This window comes from Aspergillus nidulans, chromosome VIII (assembly GCF_000011425.1).
Source record: "Aspergillus nidulans FGSC A4 chromosome VIII".
NCBI lineage: Eukaryota > Fungi > Ascomycota > Eurotiomycetes > Eurotiales > Aspergillaceae > Aspergillus > Aspergillus nidulans.
This window is the reverse complement of record NC_066264.1, coordinates 399911-422797: the sequence shown is the minus strand read 5'-3', so window position 1 is coordinate 422797 and position 22887 is coordinate 399911. Positions and strand designations below refer to the sequence as shown.

The 22887-nt window shown below is 50.8% G+C and overlaps 10 protein-coding genes across 10 annotated transcripts, besides 1 other annotated feature; 3 read left to right on the top strand and 7 right to left on the bottom strand.

Annotated features, from left to right (window-relative positions):
• Window positions 1-22887: part of a sequence feature (contig 1.172 1..523550(1)) that runs on past both edges of the window.
• Window positions 80-746, bottom strand: ANIA_09368 (uncharacterized protein; the record flags this gene model as incomplete). The annotated part of the gene is made up of 2 exons (XM_677545.1): window positions 80-338; window positions 448-746. 2 exons carry the CDS (start codon window positions 744-746, stop codon window positions 80-82), a joined length of 558 nt encoding a protein of 185 aa, XP_682637.1.
• ANIA_09367 (uncharacterized protein) lies at window positions 875-1919 on the bottom strand (the record flags this gene model as incomplete). Its single annotated transcript, XM_677544.1, has 3 exons — window positions 875-1002; window positions 1051-1262; window positions 1315-1919. The coding sequence occupies 3 exons, from the start codon at window positions 1917-1919 to the stop codon at window positions 875-877; spliced, it is 945 nt and encodes a 314-aa protein (XP_682636.1).
• ANIA_09366 (zinc-dependent alcohol dehydrogenase family protein) lies at window positions 5334-6365 on the top strand (the record flags this gene model as incomplete). The annotated part of the gene is made up of 2 exons (XM_677543.2): window positions 5334-5780; window positions 5870-6365. The coding sequence occupies 2 exons, from the start codon at window positions 5334-5336 to the stop codon at window positions 6359-6361; spliced, it is 939 nt and encodes a 312-aa protein (XP_682635.1). The 3' UTR covers window positions 6362-6365.
• Window positions 6511-7222, bottom strand: ANIA_09365 (endo-1,4-beta-xylanase B; the record flags this gene model as incomplete). The annotated part of the gene is made up of 2 exons (XM_677542.1): window positions 6511-6910; window positions 6957-7222. 2 exons carry the CDS (start codon window positions 7220-7222, stop codon window positions 6511-6513), a joined length of 666 nt encoding a protein of 221 aa, XP_682634.1.
• On the top strand, window positions 8940-10469 carry ANIA_09364 (uncharacterized protein; the record flags this gene model as incomplete). The annotated part of the gene is made up of 5 exons (XM_677541.1): window positions 8940-8987; window positions 9028-9152; window positions 9203-9255; window positions 9290-9809; window positions 10358-10469. The coding sequence occupies 5 exons, from the start codon at window positions 8940-8942 to the stop codon at window positions 10467-10469; spliced, it is 858 nt and encodes a 285-aa protein (XP_682633.1).
• ANIA_09363 (intradiol ring-cleavage dioxygenase) lies at window positions 10947-12297 on the top strand. The gene is made up of 2 exons (XM_677540.2): window positions 10947-11830; window positions 11915-12297. Exons 1-2 carry the CDS (start codon window positions 11100-11102, stop codon window positions 12186-12188), a joined length of 1005 nt encoding a protein of 334 aa, XP_682632.1. The 5' UTR covers window positions 10947-11099; the 3' UTR covers window positions 12189-12297.
• Window positions 13835-14756, bottom strand: ANIA_09362 (zinc finger CCCH domain-containing RNA-binding protein). The gene is made up of 2 exons (XM_677539.2): window positions 14342-14756; window positions 13835-14287 (listed from the first exon to the last, which is right to left on the bottom strand). Exons 1-2 carry the CDS (start codon window positions 14640-14642, stop codon window positions 13959-13961), a joined length of 630 nt encoding a protein of 209 aa, XP_682631.1. The 5' UTR covers window positions 14643-14756; the 3' UTR covers window positions 13835-13958.
• ANIA_09361 (uncharacterized protein) lies at window positions 16323-18183 on the bottom strand (the record flags this gene model as incomplete). Its single annotated transcript, XM_677538.1, has 2 exons — window positions 16323-17821; window positions 17877-18183. 2 exons carry the CDS (start codon window positions 18181-18183, stop codon window positions 16323-16325), a joined length of 1806 nt encoding a protein of 601 aa, XP_682630.1.
• Window positions 19012-20205, bottom strand: ANIA_09360 (putative C2H2 finger domain protein (Kin17); the record flags this gene model as incomplete). The annotated part of the gene is made up of 4 exons (XM_677537.1): window positions 19012-19710; window positions 19773-19953; window positions 20018-20091; window positions 20152-20205. 4 exons carry the CDS (start codon window positions 20203-20205, stop codon window positions 19012-19014), a joined length of 1008 nt encoding a protein of 335 aa, XP_682629.1.
• Window positions 20401-22724, bottom strand: ANIA_09359 (putative chromatin remodeling complex subunit (Arp9); the record flags this gene model as incomplete). The annotated part of the gene is made up of 3 exons (XM_677536.2): window positions 20401-21166; window positions 21224-22637; window positions 22695-22724. 3 exons carry the CDS (start codon window positions 22722-22724, stop codon window positions 20607-20609), a joined length of 2004 nt encoding a protein of 667 aa, XP_682628.1. The 3' UTR covers window positions 20401-20606.

Genomic DNA, 22887 nt, shown 5'->3' with positions numbered 1-22887 from the left:
CCAAAGCAGCCGGGTCAATCTCACCTGTTCCACTGCTAGTGACAAAGAGGTGCGGTTCAGCCATGAAATTCAAGTATCCTTAAATAGCGGTATACCCGTCACCGCCAGTGGACCCATCCCACCAGTCCGCTATCCCATCATTATCCGCATCCCAGGTGTCGCTACGCGAGACCTCCGGGAAATCCTCGAGTCCGCCGACGTCGGCCTCGTTGTCAATAAGACCAGGCTTGCCGGGATGGAGCCAGAGTATGTGGCTGTGCCCTCGAGAGTCTCGGTTATAAGCGAGTGTCGTGGTCGTCAAGAACAGGTTGCGACGCGCCGCTGTCAGAGAGAACCAGCTTATAGGCTTCGGTTGAAACTTGCTCGGTAATATAGGACGGGAAGAACCTGCTCGTGCTTAGTGTCCGGTTACTTCAATATATTTATACCAAGAGAGGGGACGCCTACGGCTCATCAAAGAATTTCTGGTAGCTCGGCGCAGGGTCAATGCTGATATCAGCGTAGCAGGCAATCTCAGATGTCTGGCCTGTACCGTCATCAACGAACTGCGGAGAATCCTGATCAAAGGCACGGGGCATCGAGTTGCCCGCACAGTGGTACTGCTGCGAGCCGGGGAGTATACTCGTATTGAGCGCGTAGGGTGTAAGTGAGCTCGCTCGCAGGGCCCTGCTTGTAAAGGTCGCCGACGGAGTTGACTTCCATTGCGCCACCGTCGGTAACTCTGCTTCCTGAACGGACAGAGCCATCATTACATCATTCTGAAGGTATCCAGGAAGCCAGGGGGCGGATGGGGAGGGTAATAGGACGCACCAAAGTTATATACCACATTGTTCTGATATCCAACCTGCCTGCAACCGTTGCATTATCATCTACTTCACCTCCCATACTCGAGCGAGCTCCTTCCTTCAGCATGCGCAATCAGATTGTGGTGCACGCTAGCAACATCACCGCCAACAGTCGCCGCATACCCGTGAGCCGTGCCCTGAGGGTAGTTCTGGTGTCCTGCGACATTGGATGGTTCTGAGATCATATTTCGCTAGAAGGTGATACCCTTGCCAGGGGCTGTCTGACCGGCTAGCGTGACATGGTCGTCGGTCACGGTGGGAGGAGAAGTCGTGGTGATGACACCGCCGACGTCAAAGACGACAATTCGTGGGCTCGTCTCGATAGTGAGAGCATATCTTAGGCTTCCAAGGTCTTCGGTGTCTTCAAGGCTGGTGACTTTGACCACTTTGCCCCTACGGCCGCCACGAGCGAATCGCCTGTCATCGACGTTAGTACATCCAGATGGCGTTGGAGTTAAGGGAGCCGTACCCGTACCCCTCGGCGTCAGGGAACGCCAGGTGGGCTAGACGGAAGATGAATATGTGACCAGTGTATGTGGTCTCTCCATCGACAACGTCAACACGCCAGTAATACGTGTCAATTTTGTTCAGATCTTCCCGTTGTGAGTGCTGCTGGAGCGGCCAAAGAACAGAGTCATACCTCCAAAAAGCGCGGTCGTCTCTGTCAGCCCTCACTGGATCCGGCCGGGTCCTCTGGATCCGTTCCCAGGTAGAGATTATACGTCGGATTCTCAACGTCGGCGGGCGCTCTCCAAGAAGACATGACGCTGTCATCTTCTGCCTTGCAGACGTGGTGGTGCCCCGGTTTACGACCTGTTCGCCCACGTGCGAGACCGTCCGCGTATACTGATACTTGTAGTAATCGCCTCTAGGTAAGAAGCATCCGGTGCAGAGATTAAAATTGACACCAGAGATCTCAGTGAACGAGCTCTGGGCTTTGCTTTCGACAGAGAAGGTAGAGAAATCAGGTTCGGCGAGGTCGTGCACGCTGCTGGCCATTAGCCGCACCCGAATTTGGGTCCCAGTCAGGCTGAACAGACCCGCAAGGACTACCAGTCTCGGCAGAGAAGCCATCAGAGGAGCCGTATTGCTTGTTGGTACTCAGTCAAGGCTCGAGAGAGCTCATGGCTTTATGTTGATTCTCCTGGTTCCTGCAAAAGCACCGTATAGCGGCCGTTGTATAGATGAAACATCCGTGCTTTGGCATCTCTCCACTAGCCATTGAACTAGTATTTCTCCGAGACCAGCATGAAAATCTCCTAAATTGCCAGCTTTGTATCTTGTAGCCTGAACTGGAGTCTACATGAAACTCAGGGTCCCCCTGTCCTCTCTATCCTCCACTCGGGTGCCGGAACATCCAGCGTTTCAAGTTGCCACTATTGCTTTGACGCCTGGGATATTCTCGTCTTTTGCGGCGAAACAGTTACTTCTGCCGTTGCTAACGTCGTGCTCCGGTCTGACGAAGAGAATCGTCAGCAGTCATGACTCGTATCTGCAGGGCTCGGCTTGGCAATTGGCCCTGATTCACCAGTTCGTTACAGGTTGACATATGGGAAATTTATAAGTTTTGAGTGACCATTATTATTCACTATCTCGGTGTATAAATTCAGATGATCGCTCTTACTTTGGGAGAGCTATGATGACTGAAAACGGTTTGTGCGTTTGTGGGCTGATTATATTGAAAATTCATTCTTGAGGAACGGACGTTCTGATGATGTACATTGTGATGTAAAACCCTAACGTAGACACAAAAGATCCAAACGAAGCGCAAGCCAGTAAGAATATCTCTATGCAGACCCCAATCAAGGACGAATCATGAAAAGCAGGGACATAGTCCTCGCAGTCATCCTAAACCAGCGTTGCCACAATCTTAGTGCGCAGCCTGAGAAGAAGGTCAGGGATATGGGATACGAAGATGCCCAACGCCATATTGGTACAAAATACACACTCATTCGTCAGCATGTCATACTTCACTGCGAGAGAAGGGAAAGGTACGATCACCACCAGGAATACTCCTATTAGGCACCCCGACCCCAACCGGATGTTCTAGCCTTGTACGGGCACACAACGTGAAGAACTGTTGTCATCCGCGGCGACACTCGTCGTGACAGACATCACCCAACAGCCCCTGGACGTAACATAGATGCCAACATAGATGAAAAGGGCGTTGGTGTCCACCACGCTCCATTCGACTCCAACCGGAGCGCTTCGCCCACCTGCACGAGACGGCTTGTAATATTACTCGCCTTGGTACTTGAGCCTGCTACTCCTTTAGGTGTATTCGTTTGGTGTTGACCACATCCTGCTTGACGATGCCCATGATCAACGGCAGGGATTATAAAGAGAGGAAAGTCAACTAATGACTGGCAAATAGTCTCTACTGGTCCCGAAACGTCGTTCAATCGAACATATATACAATCCAGAAGTATATATTGTTCAGGAAGCATATGCTGCCTTTGGCATGTTCAAGAGTATGTGCCAATTCAGGCAGGAGAGGGAACATTCACTGTTGGGGCTATTATAGTATGATCTCTTTGTTATCATCTGCACTCATTGGCTATCCGTTATTCAGGTCCCTGCTTCTACAAGCGGTGAACTGCTCTGGCGAACCTCTCAAGTTGTACGAAACCCGGCGAAGTATTTATCCCCAACTACTCTATCTTGATAAGCATAAGCATATGAAATTACACTTCCAAGCCCATTAATCCTAATTATTCATTGACCTGGTCCCGAAACTGCTGAAGCAAAGCCAGATATGCTCCGTTGTTACGGTCTCCTCTCCTCTAACTCTGCGTGCTTGCTGACGTGTAGCCCTGTTCTTCCCATATCAGGCCTAACGAGAGACCAAGACGGGCTCCTCGACCATCTACCCGTACAGGTGGCATTGTTTACTGACGAGCAGAACAGTGCTTCTCCGCAGCCACGGAGACCCTTCCGCCCCGCTGCCTTTCAGCCACCATGAAACGGCAAGTATATCATCTAAAATTAGTCCCTTCCTACTAAAGTGGGACTTTTACCCTATATTCGATCAGAACTGCCATTCATTCAAAGAACCTCGTACCTCAACCGCTTCGCACCACTATACGTACTTCCTCTCCCTCTTTAGCAGCCATCCCATTTCCAAACACTGACCCTAGGTAAAAATACAAAATAATATGAGGCATGCAGGCTGAACGCAGGATAGAACGGTAGTAAAGTCATCTACGTCCAAGATCGAACAATATATCAGACAAACTTACTGCATATTGCCCGTAAAAGTAAGATTCTCATTGTCTCCCATATGGGAACCGACTGACAGTTCCTAACCTATTGCTATATGATATCCATATGTCTGATATTTGTTACAGAACCTAATCACCTATTGCAGCGTGATTGTTATCTTGATCTGGTTTGTTCTCGGCCAGCGGGCCTTCGCATGGTTGTCCAAACAACCACAGCTGCTTAGATTCCCGTCATATCTACTTCACCTGCCCAATATTAATTCGTCGGGAGGGCTATATTCAACATTAGCAAAATTGAACTGATCCGTATCAATAGACCTGTCGAATAAAATTCCACCAGGAAAGCGCTACGAAGACTTTCTGGAGTACAAATACAATACTATGGATAGGTTATTGCTTATAAGCAGGAGCCCACAAATGACACACATGTCATGCCCTGACTCACAACACAAATAAATAGAGTACATTCCTGTTTCCACCACAAGCAGTTCAAATGTTAGTAAGCATGGTTGCATAGCTGAAGCCCTGATCCGCGGCAAGTAGGGCTTAGCGTCTTCTACATAGTTCATTCGAGGCATCAACCAGACAGTTTTGATTTTCGGAAAATTTTTGGAATGCAATCGCGGAAGGAGTGATAGGCGTTGCGTTCCTGCGTTTTCCGACATTTCTATCTCTATACTCCTGTAATCACCTTGTGAAATTGACGTAATATCATGTTCATTGTACTAAGCTCTTGAGCTGTCCGTGCAAACGATGCACCCAGCCATCAAATAATGGGGGCACTTCATGGACCCATCGAAGCGTATCTCATGCAAACGATGACGATCTTCGAACTCTTCTCCGTGCTTCTCCTTCCCGATCGATTCCCAAAATTTGGTACGAGTGGAGCTTCACGACTCAAGTTCTTCAATCCAGCTCCACTTGGGCTAGTCATTGTCGGATGCCTGCGTATAAATCTGGAATTCCCCACGTTATCCGCTTCAGAGCTCGAGCCGAGTTCCCAGATTCCATGAACCTCTGTCCATGCACAGTGACACCAGCTGATATCCATACCCATGTCAACCACGATATCGACAACTCCCGCCTGGGTTCTAGCGGCGCAAAACGGCGCCTCGTCACTTGAATTCGTCGCCAACTATGAACTCCCGCCTCTCGGACCAAATGACGTCCTCGTGCGTATCCACGCCGCGTCTTTGAATTATCGCGAGTTGGTGATTGCTAAGGTGCATACCTCATCCTCAGCTGGCCCTCCTTGGACTTAGGCACGATGACTGACGATTGGCTTCGACAGGGAAAGTTTGGCCTTTCTATCAACCCTCCAGTAATCCCTTCGTCCGACGGCGCGGGTGAAGTCCTGCAAATCGGCTCATCCGTGACATGTTTCAGACCAGGCGAAAAGGTTGTTACGCATCTGACCGTCCACCAAGACGATAACGAGCCGGCTACCTTTACGGATATCGCTGCGGGTCTGGGACACGGTGCTCATGGAACGTTGCGGAAGTACGCTGTTTTCCATGAAAGTTCTCTGGTGAAGATGCCGAGTACACTGGGATTTCGAGAGGCGGCAACACTGACATGCTCGGGATTGACGGCTTGGAATGCGCTTTTTGGACCGGGTCCTGCTAGCGCGAGCACGAGGGAGTTTACAAATGCGCTCGAGGGAAAGTATGTGCTTGTGCAGGGGAGCGGAGGCGTTAGTGTTGCTGCTCTGCAGGTATGTGGAGTTCCCTATACTATTCTGTTTCTATGCTGCATTAACCTCAGGACGAAGAGCCTGAAAGGAGATACTGAGAGAGTGTATAGTTTGCTCTTGCAACCGGCGCACGCGTAATAGCCACCACGAGCTCAGATCTCAAGGCCAAAAGGCTGTCCTCCCTCGGTGCGCACCACGTAATAAACTACAAGACAACCGCAAACTGGGGCGAGGTTGCAAAGTCCCTTACCCCACACAAACGGGGTGTCGATATCGTCGTTGACGTCGGCGGGCATTCGACCGTATCCCAATCATTGAAAGCTGTGAAGGCAGATGGCCTTGTTGCCCTGGCTGGATTACTTGGTGCATCTGAGAATGCTCAGGTACCATCAATCATGGACGGTCTGACATATCTCTGTGCGACGAGGGGATTCCTGCTGGGTACGCGGGAGCAATTTCGGGAATTGAATGCCCTTATTGACGAGAAGCTCATCAAGCCCGTGGTCGATGACCGGGTTTTTGGGTTTGCGGAGATAAGGGAGGCCTATGAGTATCTGGAGCAGCAGCGGCATTTCTCAAAGGTTGTTATTGATATTGATTGACAAAATACATGAACGATAGACAGAATAGAATTTGAACAGTACAATGAAGAGAAAATGTGCTGGGTCCATCGGACCCCAACGAAAAGTTGAAGGCGCGCGCCTTGTCAACAAGTTTGATAGGACTGAAGCGAAAAGCGACTGGATGACGCTTAGGAAACGGTAATAGAAGCAGATCCACTGCTCTGGTATCCCTCAACAGCCACAATCTGGTAGTTGTGAGTTCCAAGAGTCATGCCAAGCTGCGACCATGCGTCAAAGTGGTTCTGGGTGGTAACGCTGCCCGAGGTGCGCTTGCTCTGGCGAACAGACCAGAACTGCGTGAAGGTGGCAGTACCCTCAATTGAGGGTGCGTTCTCACGAGTCGCAGTGTAGATATCGTAGGTCGAGCCGTCCGACTCGAGAGTTCCCTGGTGTGTTCCTGCCGTGCCTGGGTTGTAATCGCCGTAGGACTCGACAATGTAGTACTCGATCAGCGGGTTCTGGGTCCACCCATAGACGGAGAGGTAGCCGTTACCGCTAGGGTTAAAGGAGCCGGAGTAGGAGATGGTCCTAATTTGTTAGCTGAGTCGCTGGAAAAGGATAAGGTCGTCCATACTGAGAGCTGCCTGGGTTCCATCCCTTTCCGCCGACAAAGTTGCCCACGTTGGTCCATTCGACAGTGTAGGAGCCACCATCGCCGTTGGTGTAGGTCACGTCACCGCCACCATCAGTCCAGAAGGAGTAGTAGTAGCCACCACTTGTACCAGTGGAGCTGGGAGTAGAACGCTCGGACAGAGATCGCTCAGCGATACTCTGGTCAGAAGGAGCAGCGAAAGCCGTGACGGCTGAGCACGCAAGGAGAAGGGATGAGAAGGAGACCATGTTGCCGGTTGTTGAAGTGTTGAGGCAGACTGGGACGTGTTGAGACGTGCCGGGACGTTGCTTTATAGTCACGTCCATCATATGATACCTGGGGGTACTGCTGACTGTGGGGACGGAGTGTTTGAGGGTTAATATTCTTTAGGCTGCCGGTTAATCCACGAAGCCTTTGAATGGCTACCATTCTTTCGATGGCGAATTTGAATCCACGCATGTGTCAGGATGAAACATAGACGGGTGTCAAGTGAGAAGTCTTGTTTCGCACCGTGAATAGGCTAATTTGGGTTTGTGTCTCAAGTATATTGACAGTCTTGGCATATACGTTTAAGCTTTGCCAGAAGCTTCAATATCGTGCCGCCAATCCAAATATGCTCTGCAGAATATAGGCTGAACCACCGGTAGAATACAGAATAGGCACGGGCCGTCGATCTGATTCGGCTGAGTAGAAGCTTTGAAGAATTGCGGGTGAAGATCAGCGATCTCTCTGCGGGAAAATTGGCCTGAACAGTGGCCTCCGGTACGTATGGAGATATCTCCGGCAGAAGTCCTGATCAACTCTAGGCTGCAAGTTGTTAACTGAGTTTTGGGTATCGAAAAAATGCTGAGGGAAGCTGTATTGCGTGTGATGTCTGGCACGATGCTTCTACTCACAAGCTTGACTCGTATTCACTTCGTTGATCGCTGCGACCAGCGTACATGACCTCCAATGAGCATACATTCAATCATTCGTCAACGCATACGGTTTTCGCGTCAGGCATGCGTTATCGTCGAAACACTAGATAGTCACGGACAGAGTGTTCGAGGGTGGAAGGAGGACAAAGGGATGACCTGAAGCACGTGTTCCCACGTGTTTCTCTTATATGTTAGATCATTGTACCAGCCCAACAAGAGCACAATTATCACAATGTAAGGCCCTAGAGCGGACTCGATCTGGACTTCCAGTCCTCATTTCGTGTTGCTGACCAGCCTTCCAGAGACGCATTCCGGTAAACTACCAAACCCAGCTAGAGGCAGCGAGAGCGAGTTCGCATTGCCATCAGGGAACCGACAGCGATTGCGAAGTTTTGGCTTTACTAGGTCAAGGAGTAAGCATTTTTCTATCTTACCCTTCCTCAGAGTTGAAATTCAGTGTCAATGAGGCTATGAAGTCTGAACTAAGAATCGTGCCCGCTGCCAAGTCGCACCGTCCGCCGCCACATCTAAACAAAAGCAACCACGCATGGCTATGACGCCACCTCACAAGTGAAGCCATTGATTGGGCGGAACACCTGCAGACTGAAATCACAAACAGTAATGTCTTAGAGATTGCTGACTGCAGCCATACCTGTACGACCTCTGATGAGCAACAATAATGTGGCTCAGACATGGGCCGATGACGGAAGGCCTTATATTAGGCGGTTGCTCATCCTGCGCAGTAGTCTCAGAGGTTTAAATTCCTGGTGTAATCTCATCGTCGAGGCGAGGTCACGAAATGCCACCGTTCTCCGCGTATAGCTGGGGCCTTTTGTGATGCAGGTGGCAGCGAAAGCAGTTCCCATTGCAGAACCAGATCGGGAAGTTCTGGCTGATCTGTCCAGGGGGTTCTGACGAAATTACAAGTTTAGCGGTAAGTTGCTAGCCTCTTAATGACAAGGCAATTGGTTAACTCCTACAGCTAATATCCTCAATAATGCTCTGTATATGACTGGTCTTAACGGAGGAATCCTTCCAAACGACCATAATGGATCGAGTGCTTCTTACCACCTTTCGAATTAGTTGGCTGCTAATGGTCAGACAACTACCTTTTCGAATTGGATCTCTCCTCGCAGGTTGACCTTGCGGACGGAGCGAACTATAAACTGCATCTGATTCTTCCGGCGTCCCACAACTCAAAGATCAAGCACTCTGGGCGAATCAAGCCAACGATACCCTTTTCAGCTACGGCGGACGTGGTGTAAGCGATACCCCTCGGATTACGCGGTCTGAATGTACAATATTTCGAAGGTTTATGGGAAAGCAGCAGGGGAGCGTCAAGCCGGTGCGGCTGGCATATGGCGGTATGTTTCAATCCTACCGCATATGGTCTATTAGGACTAATCCGCACAGCATACACCGACGCCCCCGAGATTCAGGCGGCATACTGGATTGGCGGAAACAAGGACAGTAAAACAACAATTTCAATAACCTACAGCACCAAAAAGTATGTTTCTGATATGATCCAATTCAATACAACCACCGAGGAATATGTCGTGCTCGATGCCCCTTTCACGCCCGTAGAGCGCGCTCTGGTTTACCTTCCAGTCAATAGGATGGGAGCACTGCTTTTCTTCGGCGGTGAGGTACCGTCTGTTCAGGAGGGTATCGATGCAGAACTTACATCTGTGCGTTTGCTGTCGTCGTTTACATGCTCAACTACCAGTCAGAATGCATGGGACCACGTTCATATCTATGACATTGAATACCAAAAATGGTTTAAGCAGACAACATACGGCACTGAAACCTCCCGTACTCAATCTTGCGCTTCTGTTGTCCACGATCCCGAGGCCAGCTCGTGGCAGATCTTCGTCGTCAGCGGAGCAGACTTTGAGTCCAAAGATATTGTGACCGATGTGTATGCCTCACCCACTTTTCTCCCTCTGCCACACTCACCTAGTCGGATAGCTCGTACCTGTCCGTCCCCTCCTTCAGATGATTCCGCGCCGGAGTTCTAATCAAAGGCCGAATGTCACACGCCTGCCGCACATATGGACGTCAGATTTTCGGCATTGGGAGCGTCAGGCCTGGGTTGATAACTCTTTTGCTGGATGCTATGGCAGGCCAGGTTCTATCTACGATGCGCAATCCAAAGTTGTCCGCAATGAATTCGACGTATGCCCACCCCACCCATAACTCAGCAGGCTTGTAGTAACTAGCTTTGTTAGCCCGCGATATCAACCCACTCGATTCCCTACGTCACGGCAGCTGAGATAGAGAAATCCCGTCCCTTTAGAATGGGCCGATGGCTCGCTTTATTCCTGTTTCTCGCATCCAGCACGATGGCCCGGCCGACTTATTCTTCGAGCAGAAGCTCAATGAACAAAGCCGCCATTGCAGGTGGAGTTGTAGGCAGTGTTGCGTGGGCTGCTATGATTTCCGCACTTTTTGGCTATTGATACGCAGACGAGGTAGTATGCGCAAGGGCCACGAGGCTGGTATAAAGGCAGAAATGGAGCCAAAGGCTCAACCGTTGGGTAAACTCGGCACAGACGATGTGTTTGGCGAGTTGGAGTAAAGGAATCATCATCGAAATGGGGTCCTTGAAGATGCCAGATTTCTGCATGAACTGGATTCGACCTCGCCTGGGGATTTATATGATCATGGGATGACGAAGTCGAGATCTACCTTAACGATCGCATAAAAATAGGGCATATTTTCCGTATCTATAGAAGACCTCTACCAATTAACCGCACCATATCCCATGAGAAAAGCAGGATTAATAATGCACGAGTAAAGTATTTCGACAGCTTCCCCACAATCTTGAGGAGCACTGGCGCTGGTCGATCTCCATGTGGGGTTCCCCAGGACTGCATAAACTCGTACACAGAGGACATTCTCTGTACACCACCTGCTCATCCCACGTAATCTGTGTATCGACATGGCATTATTATTCTCATATGTGGGGCTGACCAGGCTCGGGGGGTACATAGCACAAACCTCCCCTCAGATCTTCAGGGCTATCCATAGTTTAAATCAAAGCTCAGCTCCAGTCTTTCTCTCGATAAATATCAAGCCCCATGTCAGAGTGCTGTACTCTGTGCTCTTTACATTATACTTAAGAGTCGAACAATTACAGACTTGATTTCGATTCTGATCCCAGCTTACCCCGTCTAAATATCCAGAACGACCCTAAATAACAACCAAGATGCACCCCACCTCAACCCCCTCCAACCTTTCCCTTCCCCCCATGAAAGACCTGACAACCGAAAACATCACGGAAAATGTACATATCGTGAACTCGCAATGCCGCGATCCTCGCCTTCGTTACCTTCTCAACCGCATAGTCAGCCACCTACATGACTTCTGCCTCGAAACGCGCCTCTCCACAGAAGAATGGAACACAGGCATCCAATTTCTGACTGAGATCGGTCAGATTAGCGACGACCTCCGACACGAGATGATTCTTCTCTCAGATACACTAGGTGTCTCATCACTTGTGGACAGTATCAACCACCCACGGCAACCGCCTGCCACAGAGGGGACGGTGCTGGGCCCGTTCCATACGCATGACGCAGCGGATATGGATCATGGGTCAGTGTTGCATTCTGACCCAGACGCAACGCCGCTTTTTGTGTTGGCGTCTGTGAAAGATACCAGAGGAAACCCGATTTCTGATGTTAAGGTTGACGTCTGGGAAGGGGATTCGAAAGGGTTTTATGATGTGCAGAATCCTAACAGAGAAGGACCAGATGGACGAGGGGTGCTGAGGAGTGATGAGAATGGCGAGTTCTATTTCCAGGCGATCGTGCCGGTGCCGTATCCGATCCCGATGGATGGCCCTGTTGGGAAGATGTTGAAGGCGCTGGGAAGGCATCCCAATCGCCCGGGGCATGTGCACTTTATGCTTGATAAGCCGGGTTGGGATATTCTGATTACGTGAGCTCGGTTTGATTTGATTCATGTTATTCTTGTATCTCGAGCGGAGAATAAGTGGACTAATGATGGATGGCGATGGTTTAGTGCGCTCTACCCCCGCGGCGACCCTTACGAGACATCCGACCCTGTATTCGGTGTGAAGGAGTCGCTTGTTGTTGACCTGTCAACTGTTGAAGATGAGGAGATGGCGAAGAAGTACGGAGTTAAAATTGGGACGAAATTGTTGAGGCACGACTTTGTGCTTCTGACGGAGCAGGAAGCGCGCGAGCTGCGCAAGAGGAATGCTATTGAAGCGATGGAGAAACAGGGAAGGAAGGTGGTTTTCCATGATGGTCTGCCAGTACCGGCGGATGAGTGATTGCGCATTTGTTGCTATGTAGGTAGTTCTGGAAGCTATCATTAGCGCGCCTGTCGAGATAGAAATCGCAGGTGGGCCCCATTCTTTCTATAATGCATCGTATCGATAACCAAGCATGCTGAAGACGGCCGACAGTAAATGTTCTAGTCGTCGAATAATTGATGAGGCTAGCTTTGGTCTTGTATCTGCCCGTCCCAACCAACGGCAATGCCATGCGCCCAGGACGGATAGAATAGGCCTGGGCTGACAAAACATGTGCAGCATTCGGACCATGCGCAAGTTCTGGATGGGCATTAAGAGCCGTGTCAAAGAGCCGTTGCTACATTTGATTGTCACAGTACTATGACTGATCAATCGCCGTCCTCCTCACTCATGTCGTTCGTAGCTTGGGTTAACTGCGTGCTTGGTCCGACGCCGCTCTGACGAACATTGCTCCGTCTCTGACCTGAAGATACCGCACGTTCGCCAACAAATTTGTTACCCGGCCATGGCGCCCTGCACACCGGACACTGCTCTGCCCTTTGGATGCGGAAGAAGTTACGCATGCAGTGGTCGTGCAGTCGGCCCGCACAGTCACGGTTGCCGCAGCGTTGTCCCTATTATGTCAGTACACCATACGCGCCGACAATTCAGGAGATAACATACAACCGTGATGATCTCCCTGCACGCAGCACAGAACTTAATCTTGTTATTCCTCTGCCCAGTCTCATTGTCGTCGTTGTACGTCGCAACAAGCCACCCCCTCAGCTCCATCAGCCCCCGCGGGCTCAGCGTGTAGAATCCCTTCCGGCTCTTCTCAAACCAGCCATCCTCAACAAGTTGTTTTAAGACAGTTTCTGCTTGCGTCATGCTCAGCGACTGAGCAGCCCCGCCTTGCGTAGCTTGTGTTGCGGAACCTGACGCCCGCCGGCTGCCTTCCCCGGGCGCCTTCGCTTGCTGAATTGCCTCGATAGAGCTGATCGCAATGGCTTCGGTGATTCTGTTGTTGTTCGTCTCGAACATCCTATCGAGGATGCGTTTGACGAACGAGATCTCATCGGCCGTGTACGTCGTCGCAAGTTGAGTCAATCCATCACTTGTTGTGTTCACGAGGGCGTAAACACGTTCGGGGGTCACTTGTTCGTTTGCGGGGTCGTCGAGCTCGACTTGGGGGAGAGTGCTTCGTATTTCGAGATCGAAGGGGGAGATTGCGCTGTTGGCGGCCGTAATGAATGAAGTAAAGTCGTTTTCAGTGATTGCGTCCGGTGAGACTTCTTCGCCCCCTAGAACTGGTCAATAATCTAGTTTCTTATCTTTCATATCTCCTACGCACTGTGGACTGAAAGAATGGCAGCGAGGATGGGCTTTGACTCTGTAAGGGTCAGCGTCGAGCGGGCCATCAGGGCCTGGAGGAACGCCCGGTTGCTGTCATCGTAACTATGTCTTCCATCTGACATCGTGCTGCTTGTGATGCCAGAACAAATTGCACAATAATCAATGCGGATCAACAAGATCGCAGTCCGTGGCAAGTGGTCAACGTGGGGCAAAGCATAGCGGGTGTCTTTTCTCTGTCCACCGGACGACGCGACTGACGCGCCGGAGTCCAACGCCAAGACCTCCATATCTCCCGATCAGGAACAATTACAACGGACCTAGTACAAGAAAATAGGCACCGAATGTCTGCCATTTGAGATGTAAATAGAAGTATCTGATGCGAGCCATTATAGCCTGATATCATGAAATAAAGTACACGAGCTTTCACCCAACGCCACTATGAAACAAATCCATCATTCAGTATCTTCGCCGTGTAGGCTCCGGGCTAGGACTGCGGCTGACGCTCCGAGCATCCCGGCCACGCTCCTTCAACCACTTCTTCGTGCTGAGGCGAAGCTCCCGGTCAAGCTCGCTACTAGGGTCTTTTCGGTGGATGAAGTTGCAGAACCCGCCGCGTACACAGCCCTCGCCACTATTCAGCCTGCAGCAAGCTTCTCGAAAATCGGTAACTGGCGATAATTCGCAGTATATCGGTCGCGCGGCATACCATCGGGAGTTCAGCGCATCGCAGGCAGCCTGAGCATCTTCTTCGTATTTGAATCGGGCGTAGACATTTCCGATCAGATCTGAGAAGCAAGGTTAGTTTTGCACAATATTAGCAATGAGGCAAAAGAACTCACGGTCATTGTTATTATCGCAGACTACCAGCTCCTCCAGCTCGCCGTATTTGCACATCTCACACCAGACGTCTTCGTAGAACGCATCGAAGTGGTTTTGCAGTTGGCTTGGGTTCATTTTGCTCTTGGGATCGTAGGCGGGGTTTTGGTACATGTTTGGCATGAGGATCGTCTGAGAGTATGATGGCTTGACATGTTTGCGTGAGCACCGGTCGCCATGTCTGCAGGCGCCGATCTTGTAGTAGAAAGAGCAGTTGACTTTGTCTTGTTCGGTTCCGAAAATGGAGGCGAGGTAGTTAGCCATGGCGAGCGCTAGATTGTCTGACAGAAAAGCGGTAGTTAAAGAATATGTGGTACTTAAAGGATGACGAAAAAACGAGGCTGTGGCAGAAGGGAAAGGAGCAGAGGCGCGGTCACAAGATGGCTTCTCCGATGAGATCTCCAGCTCTGAAGATTCTGGAGAGCTTCAGCGGAGAGGCTGACTAATATTAATGCCTGAGGCGGAAACTTCTAGATACAGTCAGGAGAGCCTCGACACACCTCTAGGATTTTTAACCTAACTCTCTGCTGTTCATGTTTCGTTTCAGTTGTACATCAAGTGCAGCGTTTTTTCAACGGCCTACTAGCACTACGATACTGTCTTAAGAAGAAGTGATCCAATTATTCTACCCGTCAAATGCGACCAGACAACATCCTATATACGCTCGTGGGCCGTTAGTCGCACATGTCGATATTGCTCACTGCTCCCTGTTTGAATGGAAGGCCATTCGGCGCCATTTTTGGCAGTTGGCTGGGTAGCTGCTCCTGTAATCTGTCCCATCTTCGCTCCCAATATTCTGCTGCAGAACGTTCTCAAATCATCACTGATCCCAGTCAGCCTCCTGCGCACGACAGGTCTGTATAGCAGCTCATGTGGACGCTTGCTATTCTCGATAGAATCGCCGCTTGCTCCTTAACCATCCTCCCCACTCCCCTGAGTGGCCTTAAATTAGGGGTAAAATGCTACGTGATTATACACGTGAATGGCATGGGTACATGAGTGTTCTTCATTTTTTCCAGCGCAGAATCATTCAGAGAATTCTCAGTGAGCACAGCTAATAGCTACAGAGCAGTTGGCACTGGAGATTGACCACCAGGCAGCCTGAACCATACAATACAGCTTTAAGAAGCCTTCGTTTTCACAAAATTTGAGGCCATTGAGAGGTTTTCAAGGAAAGCAGCACCATTATGCATTTGCTTTCCTTGTCAATTTGATAGTAATTGGCTCAGTTCCGAGTCACCAAGGTAGTTTGCTGCATCGAAAATCTTGAAGCAAGGCTAGCAACAGGCCAACTGCCAGGCTCATGGACGCAAAGGAGGTAGAGGGCGCTTCACAAGCTTGAAGACACCCTGAAAACACCTTCTTCTGGGTATATTGGATCTAGCAATAGCAATAATTCAGCAGATTAGACTTTCTAACTGACCCTTGATAAAGAATGTCACCTCGACTTTGTGATTTGCATGGCAATAGAAACTTAGGCATACCCTTACTGTACTCCCCAGGCTAATAATGCCAGTACAAAAAAGGACTTTACCTGGGAATGTGCTGTTGCAGTCCGCAATGGCACGGTAATCCCATGCCCGTCCTGCTTCTTCTTTACCACTAAGCAATAGTTATTATCATCTCTGGGTTCGAATAAAAATGGACTGTCCCCTACGAAACTGTACTTAACTCGCGCATCTCGTCGATTATCGTATAGAGAGAGAGCTCAGCATGGGCACATCAAGTCGTCAAATAATAATACAGCTGAGCTAGTAGAATCAATTGACAGTTGGTAAATCGTCCATTTCTGCTTTTATACATACAATTTGGGTATCCACAGAAAAAGTGTCTACACACATACTAGCTATGGAACAGAAGCCGAATCAGAGACGTACAGCAGATTCCGGCCATGCTGACTTATACCAGAAATTCCATCTGGGGACCCTCCGGTGAGATTGGAGCCTAGTGACGGTAGTGAGCCCTGCACTTGCCTTTCTTCCTGTTGGGTCGAGCCGTGACGGTTGCGCTCTCGCCGGTTGCGGTGGAGACAGGAAGCTCAGTAGCGCTGACGGCGTCAATGGAAGTGGGCACAGCGGTGGTCTCGGTGGTCTCGGGGGTTTTAGAGGCGGGCTGGGTAGCAACCTCAGAGTTGGTCTGGGAGACGGCCTGCGTTTCCGCGCTCACGGAGGTGGACAGGGAGACAGAGCCTGTGGAGGAAGCAGTTGCGGACGCAGTCGTGATGGCAGAGGAGGTCGCGGAGCCAGGCGCAGAGGTACTTGCGGATGCCGAAGAGCCAGAAGAGCTGGAGCCAGACCCGGACAGAGAGATACAAGCAAAAGAGATCTTTTCCGTGGTCGTGGTGCTAGAGGTATCCCACTCATTCACAGTCCCATCCAGATCCCACTCCATGTTCACATACGGCCAGCAGATCTTGCTGCCAATATTGACCATATCACCGGCAACATAGACATCAGAAGACTTGATGGCAGACCCCACAGTCGCACCAGTCTTGTCAACATGCTGGAAGTAAGTGCCCGCGAACGTACCGCGGCATCCCATGGCGACGAACTCGTCGCAGATGGGGCTGGAAATCTCTTCCCACGTAAGCAGGGCATTTTCAGATCCGAAGGCAGCGGCGTGGACGTTCGTGTGGTCCGCGTCGCCAGTGGTGATCCAGTTGATCTGGCTATCGGCGTCTTCGGTGCCAATGACAGAGGTGGCCTCCTCGCCGACAAGGGTGTTTTTGTCGGAGAAGATGGCAATGGCGACGTTGCGGTTTAGGTTGCGAGGGAGAACATGCGTGTAGCCTTCACCCATCCACTCGTTCTCGGTGACATCAATAGCACCGCGAGAAGGCCAGGCGAAGATGTACCGCGAAGTCGTGTCGAGCTTAACGAGCTGGCTGTAGCTGCCGCTCATACCACCCATGGGCTCTCCCGAGGCACCATTCGTCGTGTTCTCATTCGAGATCTTCACGCCGACAGTTGTCATACCCTGGCCATTCGTATTCAGCCAGATTGCACCCTGATCCTCTGCGCAAATACTAGCAAAGGGAGCTTCAGAAGCTGCTTCGAATGCAATACCCGTATTGTGGCTGCAGCCCCACGTGCTGGTTGCACCAGAGATGGTCTGAAGCTCGCCGCTGTCATTAACGTACTGGATAGCATCGCCGTAGTGGCCGGACGCAGAGCCCGAGTAAGCGGTGACAACGAAGTAGGCGCCGTACAGGCCAGCTTCGGACGAGTAAACGAGATCACCGTTGAGGTCGGGGGAAGCAAGGTAGCCCTGGCTGGACTCGACTTCAGGGCCGCCTAGCCAGGTCTTCCAGGTTTGTTCGCCGTTTTTGTAGCGGTATAGGACCGGAACCGGGGTGTTATCAGAGGGAGCGTCGGTAGTGCCGGAAGGCATGGCTTCGTTGGTAAGAAGGGCGAAGCCGTCGTTATGGGCGACAAGACCGCCAGCTGCATCTTCTGTTAGTTTCCGCCTAACTGTGAGCGGAGATTGAAGGGAACGTACCTTCTTGACCACCAGACACCGTAACGGTGGTCCCCACTGCCTCAAAAGTGTTGGGGTCAACCTGCTGAACGTGGACACCCGTCTCGCTGGAGTCGAGGTACGCAAGGTACGCAGACTCGCCATCGGGAGAGACAGCAAACGGTGTACGACGATGATGCTTGTAACCAGTCCAGTACGCTGCCTCAACGGGGTTAAACGAGGAAATGAGTTCAAGAGAATCAACATAGGTTTCAAGGAGCGACGCATCGAGGGCAGCGGTGACGCTCTGCGCCGCACAGAGCACCGCGCCTAAAAGAAAAATCTTCATTTTCGGAATGAACGGAAGTATATCGACCGGCGATATGAAGTAGCGAATGGAAACACCAAAAGGAACGACAAGCTAGATGATCTTCCACTTGAGCTGCAGGTCCGGGAGAGATGACGCTATTATACCATCCCCGTAGGGCGAAAAGGTAAAGATACCAGCATATTGCACGGTGGTCCAGGCTTGTCGAGACTCCAATCACCAGACGACGTTGTTTTAGATAACGATGTTAAAATGAGGTTGAGCGCTGGATGGTGGAATTGCGTTTCACCGATGCGCTGAAACCGCCCCTTAAACGGGTCACCGTCTTTCGTAAGCGGAAACTCCAACTCCGGCGGGCACTGGGGAGGCTAGATTAATCAACTAAAGACTATTATTCTAAAGTGGAAGAGCCATTGGGAATTGAAGAATGCGGTCACGTAGGGTCTAGGTTGATTGTGGCTGGTGGCACCGATCGTGCTGACCTGCCAGGATTAAGTGATGCCGCCGTCATAATCTTATTTTGACGCTAATAATCCCAAATCGGCGAATAGATACAGGGATGAAGAGTGTGGCGGATGCCAGCACCCGTCTGACATGAACTGCTCCATTATCAATGGTCTGGACTCCGGACAAAGCACGTCAGGGACCGGGAGAAATGGTTCTGGTATTCTTGTCCTTCAGCTCCTTCAGTCATTACCGTGCATTGTTTGAAATTCTCCAGAGTAAGCGACCAACCATTATACTCGCTGGACCAGCCAAGAACGAGGGGTCGATGGAGCCTGCAGAGCTGCGGGGGGTTGAGGAGACCTCCTCTTAGGGCTCCTTGATAAGGGACGAAACAATGTCGCTTCATGACACTTTAGGCCGCTTAGAATTTGGCATTCCGCCTCCTCCCAAGCGCTTCCGCTCCATGGCCTCCATCTCCTGTTTCATGATCCGCTCCTGTTCAGACATCTTCTTCGGAGGGGCCACGACAGTAGCTTTTTTCCCAGCCAGCGGGTTCTTCTTCGCCGCGGATGCAAACACGTTTTTGGGTTTGCTATTTCCACCACCTAGCGACATAGACACTTTCGGTGCGGCCTGAGGGTTTTGAGATGGTGCGGGAGAGGCAGTGGCTGATGATTCGGGCGTTGCAGAGGAGGATTCCTTATCCTTGTCCTTCTCTTTCTCATCGGGAGACTGTGTTCTCGACTGCTCGGTCGATGCTGGCGGCGTGGCTTTCGCACCGAATCCAATATTTAACTTGACCTTCTCACCTTCCTTACGCTGCAGATTCCTCGCCTCCGGACCAATCTCCTCCTCCTTTTCCTTTGCTCTCGCCCGCTCCACTTGCTCCTGTATTAACCGCTGCTCCCGCTCCTCGTCTCCTCGATCCTGCCGTTCCTTCTTCATGATCGCCTCTCTCCGCCGCATCGCTTCTGGACTCCGATCAATATACGAAACAAACAGGCCCTTCTCCGTCTCCTCAACATGGCACAGCCCCTCACGTCCGAGGTGCGCTGCAAACTGGGTAAGACTCTTCCATTTCGTCGCGTTCATATGAATGTGCTACAGCAAAACAGGTCAGCAACAACTCTTTTTACAAGTATAAAGCATGGGTTAAAACTAACCTCTTTATCAGCGATAACCTGCTGATAAAACTGATTGATGTGCACCTTCTTCTCTCCGTGGGTAGTCCGCAGCAGATCCAGGAAATTCTTGATAAACTGCCTGCTGAAATCCTCAATGTATCGTTTCGGATCCTCGCCGATAAGCAGAACTTGTCGGACGTGACTTTCGCTTTGGACGTGACTAGGAAAACCATTAGTACATCTGTTATAAAATTACTTTCATCTATAGGATGCGACTAACTCACCATTTGAAACCGTTTTCATCGCGCATTTGTCGCTCGCAAGCTTGGCAGTACCATCGCAGACGACCTAGACCTTTCTGCACGATGTTAGCTCTTCATTCTGTGAAAAGGTATGTCTGGAACAGAAGAAAACGTACGGCCTTCAGCTTGTTACTGAGCGCTTTCGTGCTTCCAGCTTCAGCGCGCGGCATTTTTGCGATAACAGATCAATATCCTTGACAAGCGCAAAATGTACGGAGTTTAGGTCAATGAGAAGTTGAGCGGAGGCTAGTGGCGGTGATCGATAAGCTGATTATCCGTCAGAGTCACGTGTCAGTATCACGTGCTTCCATTTCGAGATGTAGGTACTCGCGTCAAGAGGTGAAAGCTATAAGATCCCATAGTTATTAAACGAATACATTGATATCTACTACTTGACTAACTCCGCCTATCCTACCATGATCCTAACAGATTGCTTTTCTGAAATAACAGACCACGCCTCGTAAAAACCACGATACATAAAAGCACTGAAGAGGAGAAGTAAAAAGCTCGACGTCGAATGACAGATGAGGCGAAAGTGGATTGGCATCCATATAATCGGTTTAGCCGAAGCTCACATAACATACTCATGAATCGCCGACGGGCCATTCTCATTATACTCAACACGGCTCATAAAACCCTTACTGAGGCCCTGATCGATCACAAAAACCACCTTGGAGGCAACCTGCGCTCCAAGGAAAACTGCTTCTTCCATACCACGGTGGCTGCCACTAGATGCCGGACCGCCGGGCCCATTGAGACCTGGTTGATTCTGGGCAGGCTGCTGGGTTGCTGTTTGCTCCTTCCACTCGGGGAAGTACTCTGGTGGTTTTACGGTGCGAACAGAGGTCGGAGTCTGCGAGTGGCCAGTGGAGCGGTGATGGGAGAGAGGGTCCATTGAAGGGGTTCCCGGAGGCATAGGATTGCCGGAGTGAGTGGCGGCGACAAGAAGGGGGTTTACACCTTGTCCGCCGGGATGGTGCATTTGACCAGGGAAGCCCGGGGCGGGGGTATTTGTTCCGCCGGTGGGAAGGGGAGTGGAGAAGTTGGATGGAATTTCTGAAGTAAAGATTGTGCCGGACGGCGAGAGGACAAACTTCTGAGTGATTGTGCTGATGAGGGCTTGAGTGAAGCCTGCAATATTTAGTAAATAAACTGGGACGAGGAATGCTTCGAGAGAGAAAGACTAACCTTTTACTTTACTACCGTTACCAACAACGATCAGTGAATCCCATAGCTCACTGCGCTTTGTCGCATCCGGCACGGCCAGGATGGTGTGATGGATCTGAGTTGCTATATCCTCAAGAATACTGCTAGACAATCTGTCTCCAGTATCTTGCTTCGGTGTTGCAGCAAAGAACCGCTCAACGCCAACTTCAATATCCCTAGTCTGGCGGATGAAGCGTGAAGGACCGCTAGGCGCATGCTTCTCTGGCTCTAACTTGACGAACTCCTGGTACTGGAACGTGGCCTTCTCCTTCTTAGAGTTGGGAAGACGAACAGGTTTCGCGCCCTGATCAGCGCCTTTTTTATTTCCCTTCTCTTTCTCCCGCGCGGCAAGGAACTCGCTGGTGTTGCCGCTAACAATAGCCGCAACATCCAAAACACCTTCATCGTCGTCGTCATTGTTCTCAGTGGAGCCATTCGGGTTCTTAGTCTGGGCATTTTCCACGACTCCAGGCTGTGTTGTAGGACCAGGCGGCTGTCCATCCTGGCGTGATGTAGCAGCGGCACCCGGTAGAGGTGTCCCTGCCGGCAGAAGCTCAGTGATGTTACTCCGCTTCAGCTGCTCGCACATATCCCGCGTGAACCCTTTGGAGCCTAGTAGCTCCAGAAGCCGGTCGGTCAGGTAATCACCGCCGCAGCCCTCCAATGCAATACCTCTTCCATGTTCATTGACCACGAAGTCTGTAACCGCGGTGACGTCCACCTTGTTCTTCCCAACATCAACAACAGTTGCAGTGCCGACGCCGTATCCGTAGCACACGGCAATCGCTGAGTCCATCAGACAAAAAGCAGGCGTCTTGAACTTCTCAAACACAAATTGAGTGATAATCTCCCGATCCCGTAATGACCAAGCCGGTTCGGCAATAAGCATGATAGGCGTATGGAATGGCGGGCTGAGCGTGTTATACACATGCGTCAAGAGAGCGAAAAAGCACGGCCAGTCAACGATGCGTCCGTTCTCGATAGGGTAGATCGCCCCTTCTTCAGACGCGACGTCTTCTTCGTAGAAAACCTCCTCTACGATCTGGCCGTTCTCACCATCCTCACCCCCTTCTTCACCCGTGTTCTCGGTGTTCTCGGTGTTATTGGTGTTTTCTGCCTTGGTCTCGTCGGTTTTTTCCGTCTTCGGCGCGTCTGTATTCTCCTTCCTTTCTTCTTGCGGAGGCTGGTCTTTCATGTCGACGTCTTCCTTCTCCCCAGGGGCGGTCGAGCCATTGGCAATTTTAACTTCTTGTCGCCTCTCGCGGATCTTGTACGGTTCGAATTCGCCCTTCTTTTCACCCGGGAACATTCGCGTCGGGAAGCGCCATCGAGCAGGTGTGAACGACTCGGGGAGGCCGAGTTGCGCCAGGGTCACTTGCGATCCTGGCGCAATCATCTTGCAGAATTAGCATTTCTCCCGCCTACTAAAACAGTAAATATCTAGGGAGCATACCAAGATATGCTCATCCTTAAAAGGTGGCATTTTTAGTTTGGGTAGGCTGTGCTTTCAATGATAGTCTTGAAGTTCCGCGGTGTTTGCTGCGATTGCGCGCTGAAGTTCGGGACGCCAAATGCGGTTAGTGCGGTTCAGGTAAGAAACGACATTGTATCTGACCTTAATCTCTACCTCCAATGTTGTTCCATAT